At 39.4% G+C, this 11,836-nt stretch overlaps 5 protein-coding genes across 5 annotated transcripts; 2 read left to right on the plus strand and 3 right to left on the minus strand.

Annotated features, from left to right (window-relative positions):
• Positions 1–53: 53 nt before the first annotated feature.
• Positions 54–2,037, minus strand: VCUG_02439 (uncharacterized protein). Its single transcript, XM_008077256.1, has one exon. It carries the CDS (start codon positions 1,976–1,978, stop codon positions 263–265), a length of 1,716 nt encoding a protein of 571 aa, XP_008075447.1. The 5' UTR covers positions 1,979–2,037; the 3' UTR covers positions 54–262.
• A 425-nt stretch (positions 2,038–2,462) lies between these two features.
• On the plus strand, positions 2,463–2,905 carry VCUG_02440 (uncharacterized protein; the record flags this gene model as incomplete). Its single annotated transcript, XM_008077257.1, has 1 exon — positions 2,463–2,905. One exon carries the CDS (start codon positions 2,463–2,465, stop codon positions 2,814–2,816), a length of 354 nt encoding a protein of 117 aa, XP_008075448.1. The 3' UTR covers positions 2,817–2,905.
• A 435-nt stretch (positions 2,906–3,340) lies between these two features.
• On the minus strand, positions 3,341–4,258 carry VCUG_02441 (uncharacterized protein; the record flags this gene model as incomplete). Its single annotated transcript, XM_008077258.1, has 1 exon — positions 3,341–4,258. The coding sequence occupies one exon, from the start codon at positions 4,256–4,258 to the stop codon at positions 3,398–3,400; it is 861 nt and encodes a 286-aa protein (XP_008075449.1). The 3' UTR covers positions 3,341–3,397.
• A 713-nt stretch (positions 4,259–4,971) lies between these two features.
• On the minus strand, positions 4,972–7,211 carry VCUG_02442 (uncharacterized protein; the record flags this gene model as incomplete). The annotated part of the gene is made up of 1 exon (XM_008077259.1): positions 4,972–7,211. The coding sequence occupies one exon, from the start codon at positions 7,209–7,211 to the stop codon at positions 5,541–5,543; it is 1,671 nt and encodes a 556-aa protein (XP_008075450.1). The 3' UTR covers positions 4,972–5,540.
• A 2,218-nt stretch (positions 7,212–9,429) lies between these two features.
• Positions 9,430–11,797, plus strand: VCUG_02443 (uncharacterized protein; the record flags this gene model as incomplete). The annotated part of the gene is made up of 1 exon (XM_008077260.1): positions 9,430–11,797. One exon carries the CDS (start codon positions 9,430–9,432, stop codon positions 11,644–11,646), a length of 2,217 nt encoding a protein of 738 aa, XP_008075451.1. The 3' UTR covers positions 11,647–11,797.
• Between the last annotated feature and the right edge of the window lie 39 nt (positions 11,798–11,836).

Below are 11,836 nucleotides of genomic sequence, written 5' to 3' on the forward strand. Positions count from 1 at the left end.
GATGGCTGATAAATGTGCGGAATCGATACATAATCAAGAAATGATTTCTTTTATTGCTAGTCTTGGAACTTGATCATTTCTCTACCAAGCATGTATCAATCGAGCCTACTTAATACTTGGGAGGACTCAAAACCTGGACCCCAGAGATGGCATATGCTAAATCTGCCCATTAGGTCATCAAAAGCCTAACCAAACAAATGAAAAAGCAACCAACAATCAGAACGTACCTACAGCAATTCATTTAATAAAATGTCATGCACAATCATTTTTTTTTTCGTCCTTTAGGAGCCGTCTTGGTGACACTACCTTTCTTTTTTGTGTCTGCCACTGCTTTCTTAGCTGTACTCGGTCGTCTTCCCCGCTTCTTAACTTCTGGTTCCTCTGAATCTTTCTTTACTTTCTTTGGTGCAGCATCCATTTTTGCCTTTCTACTATTCTTTGTCTCTTTAATGTGCTCAACCGGTTCTTCTCTACTTACATTTTGAGCCTTATTTTCATACTCACCCTTTTCTTTCTTTCCACCTCTGGTTTTCTTCGTCTCTTCTTTCTTTACATCTTTTTCTTTGCGCTCTTCCTCTTTCACACTCTTTCCCCGTTTCACCCTTTTCACCGGTTCTTTTTCAACGTTCTCATCCATCATATTACCCTGTTCTGCATTATTATTGATCCTTACCATCTCTTCTATCTTTTGTGTTCCTTGATTCTCAATGCCTTCATTCATTCTTTCCTTTACATTTTTAGCCTTCGTTTTCTCCTGATCAGCGTTAACAACCGCACTTTTTCCTTGATCTTCCTCTCGATTATTTTCGATCGTGCTCTTTTCATTTTTTTTGCCATGTACATCTTGTTCACGTTTACTAACCTGTTCTGATGCTTCCTGATGCACCTCACGTTTTATCGGTTCCTCGTTCACTTTTTTTGCTACCTTGACGCTCGCTTCATCCGATTTCACCTCGTGTTGCGCTGCATTTTCCCTCTCTGCACCCATATCTTTTCTAAGGATCTTTTCTTTAATATCTTCACCAACTTTATCCATCACATCCTCAACCAGCAGGTTCCTGACACCATCCGAACCAATAACATCCTTTACTTCATCTTTCAGTTCATCCCTTATCTCCTCGACAAACTCTGCTCTGATATCATTTTTTACATCCTCTTTTAAATTACCGGCCACTTCCATTGCTATTTTGTCCTTTGTAAAAGTATCAATACTTAATGTCTCTTTGATGACCTCCCTGTGTATTATTTCCTCTTCTATAATCAGTTCATCTGCTGGCATCTTCTGCTCCATTGCAGGTGTTTTGTTGCTTTCGTAAGTTGTGGATGACTTTTCCTCTGTTTCTTCCCGCGTATCATTGGTCAATTCCACCCTTGGTATTATTTTTGATACTTCCTTGTGTACCTCCGGTGCAAGATCTGTTGTCCCTTCGGTGGCTGGTTGACCATCTTTCGTAGCTAGTGGATCACCGCCTTGCACCTCCTTGTTATCAAATACCATATTAGCAACGTCCTCGTTCTTCGTTGCTGAGGCCTCTTGTTCACGGACTATTGCGCTATTTCCTACATCCTCATTTACGGTATCCTTATTCATTGCAACTGTGCCCTCCAACTTTTTATCCCCTAGGTCCTCATCAATCTTTCTGTCTCTCACCTCTTTACTTCCTATCCCCATGACATCTGCTCGCCCCTCATCCTCCATAACAACAAACCGAGTACCTCTCACATCAAACACATCCCCATACTCAAACACCCCTTCACCACCAACAACTACTCCGTTAACCATCACATCATCACCACTTACCGCATATTTTCTATCACCTAAATAAATTACCAAATGCTTCTCTTCAACCGAGGGCAGCTGTATACGCAAATCGCATTTAAGTGACCTACCAACCGTAAACTTCGTGTTTACGGTTTTTAGAGTTGTATTGCTGTTAAGTATCTTTATCGTGTATTGCTGGGCATGATGAGTTTGCATCTGTTTATTCTTTTTCTTGGGGTTGGTGGGATGTGCTTTTTTTGTGATGGTAATTTAAAGCTAATTTGGACGTGTTGTGACGACAAGGATGATGAAATGGCTTAAAACAATGTGTTTATAATTTTTGGTTGATTATGCACTCTTTTTGTGCCGATTACGGCTCACAGAGACGACTGTAGAATTATGTATGGTGCACCGTTATGGAAAAGGAACTAGGCGATGGACCATAGACTAAGGCACATCGAATTACATTTTCTAGTAAAATACTGTTCATGCATACATAAATGTAGAAGAATGAGACACAATTATGCATAAAAAGGAAACTTTACAGAATGAGAGGAACAAGAAATGATAAGAAGGTAAGAGAACCTTAGAACGTACAAAAGGGAGTAGATACTGCGTCAAAAGATGGCATGATAGCTGCTATGATGTACGGGTAAATCTAAACAACATGATCTGCATTTATCACTCGCTTCTTCCTGTCATGGAATGCAAAACAAATAGAAGAAGTGGTGCTGCAGTTCTGATAACATTCGCATTAAAGGAAGAATACTGGCCAGACATACCAGCACAGCTACTAACCAAGAAGGAAATTTTACCTGATATTGACATGAGGAAACAAAGCTTTTATCAAAACTGTATGACTACAGATATTGATGGTATACCTGTGCGGTGGGTTGCCTGTGGTAACGAATGTATGATTTGCTATTTTCTATGGCACTCGTACCTTAGGGTTGCCTCCTTTAGAGCTGTTATTACCGCACATCACCGCCGTTTAGTAAGCACGGCCACAATTTTTTTACTCTTGGCGTATTGCAGTACTCTACGCAACGAATGACATTTTTACTTTTATACGGCACGTCATGATCAAATTCTTTGACAAGTGTTACACGTCAAGCACAGTCATACCATTTTATCAGTTCAAATCTGCACACACGGTACAGGCTCGTTAAGTTAACGTGATTTTATAGGTGGATACTATCAAAGACGATCTAATGTAAGTATTATGCTGTGAACAACGGCTGTTTAGTTATGTTGTAGACATAACTGCTCATTTCATAGGCCGTTGCTTTGTTCTGGCATTGCACACTTTCCTCTTTACTTTATACTCTCAAGGACTTAATGCTTTAAAACTGTTTAAGTTCGAACGAAGAGAGGATGATATTATTTTGGAATATTCACTCATTTCGGAACAAAAATCAAGGATTATCAAATATGCTGCACTGCCAACATGGGAAATAGCAAAAAGATATTTCACTACATCAAGGGACCTACCTAAAAACGATCTGCACAACGAAACAGGATGAAGACTGACACAGAATTAGTGTTCTATGATTTATAATGAGTAAGAAATGGTGTATAATAAGAATTCACACAGCAATTAACTGGTAAGAAACATACGAGTAAATAGAGCGGCATTTAACTAACGACCTCCTTAACCTTTTCTAGTGCTCTTTTCTTCTTCTCCTCTCCGCCCATCTTCTCCTTCTTGTACTTCTTGTTAGCACTGTAATCCTTTTTCTCCTTTGCCACGATTTTTTTGACAGATCTCACCTCCGAAAACACTTTTTCATACATAGCCTCCAGGTCCTCAGGTGCAATGCCATTCTTGATGTACTCGGCAAACATTCCTTGGTATTTCTCGTTGTCCGTCTCACGGAGCATAGTCATGTAATCCTTTACGGTTTTGCCATATATTCTTTCTCTGAGCGCCTGTGCATCAAAATCTTCGTCTTTCTTGTATCCAGGAAAGACCTTTTCAGAGTGCGGTATTTTTAGTCCACCATCACTTGCTCCCTTCATAGCGGCGAAATACCTGCTGCCACGCGTGCTTCTACCCAATCCAATATCGAGAAACACCTGATATGCTCTTCGTTCATCTTCAACATCCTCCTGTTCTTCTATCTTGCCGTCTGCCTTCTTGGCCGCATATAAATCGTTCAGCTCCATTTTAATCAACGCCTTTCTTGCGACAAGCAGCCCGGTAGCGTACGCCGCCGAGTAGTTAGTCAACCCCACACACAGCCCATACTGTCTCAACTCATCACTTGTAGCCTCCACAACAATCCGGTCACCATCCGCGTATGCCTTAACAATCTGGCATATTATTTTTTTGTTGGTTCGACGAACCACCAATCTGCTTTTCACAGCACCGTAATTCTTCAGATTGGGCCGTAACATGTTTCGGCGGTGTGTATAGTCCGTTTTATTCTCGCGACGGCGCCTTTTTTTGGTTTGAAAGCGGTGGAGATATCCCTTTCGTACTTTTATGTCGGTCATGGATTAGAAGGGTAAAAAATTTTTGTGGATAAATTTGAGATTTACAAGGGCTGCGGTAGGGACCAAAGTGTGTTGCTGCGGTATGGGAGATGAGTGGATCTCTAAATACTGCCATAATACGGTGCAAATGTTTCTGGACATACCGTAGTGGAACAACAGGTAGGAGATAAAAGATAAAAAATTGGAGACTAAACAGGGAATATGATCGGTTGTGAGGTATGGTAATACATGGAGATGTACAAGGGAATATGTCCGTTTAGGTGATGTTGAGTGTGAAATCGTAAATAAATGTAATTTTGATCAAAAGACGCGGTGAGAAATATCATAGTGAGCTGAGGGGTAAGAACATGGACTTGATAACGGGGGTATGGTTTATTTAATGTTGGTATGGAGAGTTATCGGTACAATTACGTTCTCGTACAAGAGGAAGCATACCACCACACTGTGTGATAAAATAGCAGAGGAAGACTGCAATACAAAGGGATATTGGTTCTAATACTGTGATCGTGTGGTATTATTGGTAAATGATGTACCTTAAAAGCATACATCGGGGTACAAGAAAACAAAACGAGATGTGCTAAGTTCTCAATACATCAGTTGATAGAATGCACACAAAGCATGTAGACTAAGAACAATATGCACGTATTGAACCGTTTTCCTTAATTTTTTACAAATTTTACCTGGAAAGAATTCCTTGTTTAATATTGACGTAGAGGGGCAACGTTGTAGCGGTATAAATTTATTAATTTAACGAAATGAATGCCTTAAGTCTAAGCAGACTTATCCGTGGTGCTGGCGTCAACTTCACGGGTCTTTGGCTTGTTTAAAACTAAAATGTGTTGACCAAGAAGGGCCTATTTGATGTTGATGAAGGAGGTGGTATTAACTATTTGTACTGAAGCTTTCATTATTACATGCCAAAAATAAACGAGCAATACTTCCTGGGCAACACATCTACAGTTCTGGTCCATATAATCTGAAAAACGATGTTCATGGTGATGAAAAGTGCACATGTTTAAACACGGACGGTACGCGGATGTTCCCTTTCACTAAAATTACGTTGTGCACCGCTATAAGTGATAGGGTGCTAATCTTCGAGTATTGTCCTTGGAACTGTGGTAGACACCGAATATACGAACAATACTGGCATACCAAATGTGCTGGTCATTATTCCCACATGCTACGACACGGATCGGTTACTTACATTGCTGAAATACCTCATCGTATCGTTTCACGTGCTCGCTTCAACGTATAAACAGGGCTAAAACACAAATGGCTTTAATCATACCACTCTGACACTCACCTTCCGCTTTACATCACACCCAAAGTACCGGTCGCACACCAACACGATCTCCAAGATTCCGCTCTTCTCCTTAACAGGGATGTCAAGGACCACCTCCTTGGTCCCCGTAAAATCACTGAATCTAATTTTTGTTTCTGGCAGTAAATCGTTGTCATACAGCGCATACAACGTCCATTCAACAATAGCGCGTGAGAGGAAGTAAGGTGCATGCACGGGTACGTGCCTGTACGACCCTACTGTGTTGAGCAACTCGTAATCAAGTTCTCCCTCCTGCCTGATCAACACTCCCGTCCGGAGATCGTTGGTAGATTGATTGCTATTCTTGTCGATGCTCTCGCTGGCATTTTGCTCATCATTTTTGATTTCATTCCCATCTCTTTGTCCACTTCCAATTTTGGAACCTTCCGAGCTCGGTGCATTACGCAAATCATCCATCAATTCAATCTTAAAATTAAAAACGCTCTTCTTTTCACACTCCACCACATCTTTGCACCTGATACTTTTCCTTGGCAGAGTATCATACACATGCAGGCATACCTTACGCTCGTTCTTGTTGATCGCCATCGCTAGGTCAGTCACACTCTTGCCTTTGTTGAGAAATACCTGGTTGTACGTGATGTACGGGAACTGCATCACAGCGAAAGACGGGTCAGGCACCGCCTGCACAATCATCCGCTCCAGATCGAATGCGTTGTCAAGCACTGCCCTGTTGTTGGTAAGAAATGCGACCATCTTCACGCCTTCAAGTATTGCGAGTGCCTTTTTCTGCACAAATTCGAGATCTTTAGGATGTGCAAATTTAGTTCTGAACAGGTGATCGATGAGCACGCTGTACCCGTTAGTGATCTTTTTGCTCTCCCTCAACGGCACAGCGTAGTTACCCTCGATGTATCCTTTTACATCGATTTGCCTCTTATAGCAATGTTCCATCAATTCCTTAGAATCCGCTATAATATTGATAAGCACCCTGATACCGATAAATACGTTGGTGCACTCGCCATGCATCCTCTTATAAATCATCTCCATTGTTTCGTAGTACAGGCCCAGCCTGTTTTTGTACGTGTATTTCCTCCAGTGCAGGTATGCAAAAAATGGGAAGAGTACCCCAAAGACGAGCACGTACACGGCCAATGAGTAGTATCCGTTGTTGATCAGCCAAGAGGGTATAGCGATCACCTCATGGTGCTTTTCATTCTTGCTCACCACCAATTTGCCACTTTTGAGCATGTTGTACGCCCTGCTGATCTCCTTTAGCTTAACTTCGTTTACTTCCTTGTCCGGACCTTCAAAGTAATCGGGATCGTGCAACCTGCTCAGCCTCTTAAAGGTGCGTTGTATATCCCGCTTAGATGCACCCTCACTCAGCTCAAGTACCTCGTACGGATTGAATATGTCGTTGTTCTTGTCCACTCTAATCGTACAAATGTTGTACATGAGATATGCCGATACAGCCACCAACACGGGTATTATAACCAGAAATGTGCGGTCCTTACGCTCACGTTTTGATAGGCAATTTGTACACGCGCACGTGTACCTTTCCGTTTTCTTCGTGAACATGTGCGCGTAGATCATGTACAGAACAACAGGTATTATAAAGAATAAAGAGATGTAGCTCGTTACGAGACCTGTACTGTCGTATTCGTACTTCATCAGGGGTACGGCAGTTTTTATTATTTTTTATGAGCCGGCTTAATTAACTGAAAATTATGGAGAATACGGTAAAAATGTATTGGTCAGATGATGTGGAGCGAAGAGATAAATGAGCGTGCTTGTAGTAAAAATCGGAATTACATGGCAGCTAATAGGTTGTGAGTAGTAATGACTGTGTTAGATACTTAAATACGGGTGAATGGCCCGTATTTGTAGTTTAGGTGTATAATACGGTCTAAAAATGTGAGGTAGGCAGTGAAAGTATGGAATAGCTGAAATATTTGGCATAATGGTGCCAGTTAATTAAAAATTAAGCTGACAAGAATATGATGTGGTAACACGGTATGATACATAGCTGTAGAACAACAATTAACGGTTTGGTAATACATCACTTCATGCAATGTCTCTGTACTATGATCACAGCGTAATTAAATCGTTGAACAGAACAAAGTTAATGTTAAACAAAGCGTACGATCAAAATTCTAAAAAGGATCAATGTTGAAAGAAAACAGAGAAAAACAATTATAACTGTAATATTACGCGCTTCTTATGTCGCAGTTAAACAACAGAAGGTTCTTTTTAACAACAACACCGTTGTTCAATACGCACCTATACACTAACAATAATTTAATTTGTAAATAAAGCATTGCTATGCTTCATTCCCATTTTACACACATACTCGTTAAAATAGTGTTTTGCCGTGTAGAATGCATCTCACTCTGAAAAGCACGTTTATTGAAATGGTGTTTCTGCCGTATCGGTGACTAACGAACGTATAATCACGTAAAAATAATGATCTAAAAACGTACGTCTACCATAAAAGGAAGAGGTTTTTGCAGGTACAAAGTTAAAAAAGTATATTTAGGATTCGATCCAGTAACATCTTTTAAAACGATAAAAATACGTATCTGCAGGTTTTGTACGGTCCAACCGTGTGTTGTAATTGGATATTCATGTCTATACCCCGTCACGTAGGCCATAGATCGTTAATCGATGGTGGATGCGGGCTGCTCAAAGAACTAAGAGCACTTATACCAGCATTCGCACGAGAGTGCACAGCAATTCAAAGTTATTTGATGTTTCTGCACTTCATCATTCTAAGTCCAAACAACTGTAGAGTAACGTATTGAACGAAAAAATTGTGTGTTTTACCTTTCATCTGGAATATTAACCAGATGATTTATAGGTTGTGTAAAAATATTTGAAGAATGCTATAAAGTTTAGAGAAGAGCAGAACAACTATTGTATGTGTACCATAACTATTTAAACACTAATTACAAGATGCATCATTGGAATAAATTCTTCGTAGTTCGGATCTATGTCATTGTGCTCCTTATAAATTTTGTGTTACCTTGGTATGATTTAACTGTAAAAAAAGCTGTAACATATTTAAGATCCGTTGATGATATAATATTACAATAATTTTATCTTTGGCTTACTGACAGACCGAGGTATCAAATAATAACCACAGAACATTTATCAATCTGGTTAGTATTCCGTTTAGAATAATGCTATGTTATGATAAAAGTGCTCTTCACCATGAATAGGAGATGACGAATGCATCAAACGTGTACACAATGTTAATGAGCTGAGTAATGTTGTTCAATGTACCTCTTAAAATCAAAAGCGATATTATCAACACAACTGCAGTTTTTGTAGGTATTCACTGTCAACAAATAGAAAATAAAGCGTGATGTGGCGTGAGCGATAAATTTATTTGTTTCTCTAAATGACCATGTTCCATATTTTTTGCACTATGGGGTGAAATACTCGCACTAGATCACCAAGATGTTCATATACTAAGTAATGACACGTAGTTTGAATGTTTTTATGGTGTAACACCTCATTTTATCGCTTCTTCGCCTAGGTCCTCATTGTAGTTGATCATCTTTATGGTGTAACATTTCTGCTATTCATCCAACGTCAATGTTCCTATAATGAGCCTTTCATCCTATATCTAATTTTCTTCGGCATTTCGTATCTCTTTGAATCTTTCTTGGTACCAATCGCCGTCTTACTACCACATTACGTAGCTAAGTGCATTTTGTCTCTCGTTTATACCGTTTCCAAAGTATAATTTACATTCTATGCTCTTATTTACATTCTATGCTCTTATTTACGTTATGCTCTTATTCACGTTATGTTCTTATTCATATCCCTTCCATAGCACAATACACCCATTCTCACGATTAACACCATTTTATATTTTATACCCTAGATGGATCACGACCAACGGGCAATTTTACGTAAGACCATCCAAGCAGCACTGGCACGCAAACTAAAATCGCACGAATACATCCAATCGTACAATGCAGTGTACAAATATTGCACACAACGTACGAATACGTTCGAGATACTGGGCGAAAAAATGTATTTGATCCTGTACGCAGAAATAGACACATATACGAAAGGTCTGACATTCACGTCGATGAAAGAGTTTATAAACGAGGCAATACGCTATGAAAGTGCTGTTGAGAGCGTATGTGGAGTATTCAAGTATCTTACTCGTTTTTACATACGCTGTAACTTGGATCTTAGAATGAGCAATGTTTTGCCGCTCAGGAAGATGATGTACAGCTTGTTTTACATCAATTTTGCACATAACGTGGAAGATGTGCTCATGCACTCGCTTGACAGTACTGTCATAAAATTTTATTATAAACTGTTGTTGTACTCGGATGCGCTGAGGAGGTTTGAGGAAGTAAAAAAAATATACGCGGACAGCATCGTGTTTGATGGCGATGCAGAATGCAGAGTCGCAAAATTAGAGAAGTATTTGAATGAAATACGCAATGTGTTCTGTGGAAAAAGCGTTGAAGATGTGATTGGAAAGGTGCGGGATAGGATAGGAGACGTAAACGATATTTTGGAGTATCTATGCTTACAAATTCGCTGTTGTGCAAGGATCAATTGTGATGTCATTGATGCTTTGAGAATACATGAGCAGCTGTTTATGATGGCTATAACAAGTGTTTTAAACCATGGTCTGATCGAGGGGACAAACAGGGATAGAAAAGATGATACTAGCCTTAATAACAAAGAACAGGATGTGAAGACATCTAGCAGTGCCGAGAAAGTGAATGGTGGAGGAGATTATTTAGAGCCGGAAGTGGATACATGCGAGAGTGATGCACAGGTACAATCAGATACGAGTAACGAGATAACACAGAATGATGGGAAAGCATCACGAATTGTTCTAGGAAAAAGGTTAATTGATGATGATTTGTCATGGAGAAAACGCTTCTTGGACGACAAGGCACAACATTTAAAGGAATACTTCATCCTGGTTGATAGATTCATTTATTGTTCCGAACTAAACGAAATGTACTTTAGAAGTGAAGAATACCAGAAAATACTTAAGAATGCGTTTTTAAAAAGAGTCAAGGATAAAAGCAAGGTACATAATGCTATTGTACTGTTAATCGACTGGCGTGTCAAACAGAAAATAGTACAATGGACTGATGAGCACGAATGTATAAAAATTATCAAGAAAGAGTTTGAAGTAAAAAAATGGGACACGTTGATAGACTTATTAGAGATATTTGGTGATGATTTGCATGAACTGATACATGTTGATGTCTTGCGAAGGGTGTTACTTGATGAAAATACTCTGGAACGTGAGCGAGCACTTGTCACACGTATGGAGGAGCGGATAAAGTATTTTGGGAAAACGAGACTGGCTCTTACAGATTTTCTGTTGAATATACATAGCGTAGGAGGAATTTTGAATCTAACGGGGTGCAATATGAGCTCTGGCGCGCATGGTAACGGATGGATGGGCCAAGGAAATGGGATTGATTTGAACTCGCCAAACACGCTTACCATTCCTGGAATTAATGTCCGATGTTTTACTAAGTACTTTTGGCCTATCAAGGCCACACGTTCAGGTTTGAACAATAGGTTAGAGGAAGTAATGGAAAAAGTTTTTCATTACTGCAGAGATAAGGGGTATAGGGTAGAATTTAACCATTACTACTCGGAGGTAAAACTGAAAATAAATGAACACATTGTTACATGCGATGCAGCACTAGCTTCGCTAATACTAGACGTTTATGATCATAAACAAATCCATTTAGACGAAAATAAAGCGGGCATTGACCGTCTGGTTAACGAAGGTATTATCAATCGGCGTGACGCGGATAATGGTAATATATTAGGGGAGCTAGAGCTAAATGATAACCTGGTCAGCGATATGAATCTTTTTAATCCTGAACTTAAGGTCCCTGTCAGTTCTGGATGTATCGGACATTGCCTGGCCAATGTCAACATTGAAGTTATGAAGTGCAAAATAATAAAAATTATGAAGCGGACCAAAAAGATGGATCTTGTGGATCTACAAAATCAGATGAAAGATAATATAGACGAAGTTCTCTCATGGCTTATAAAATATAACTATGTAAAACAGGTCAATGATACTCTTGAATATGTTCCGTGATACCTTTGGTTTGTAAATAAATCGAACGATGTTAGTTGTGGTATTGCTACTCACTTTACGATAATATATGGAATATTTATGGGTAATTCGTTTAGATTGTTCAATGTTCGTTTTACTTTACACTTTGTTGTCAGTATACTATTGTTTTAAGGTTAGTGCAAATTATATATAGGTGTAGGATTTTAGTTAA

Source organism: Vavraia culicis (genome assembly GCF_000192795.1).
Source record: "Vavraia culicis subsp. floridensis unplaced genomic scaffold supercont1.63, whole genome shotgun sequence".
Lineage (NCBI taxonomy): Eukaryota > Fungi > Microsporidia > Pleistophoridae > Vavraia > Vavraia culicis.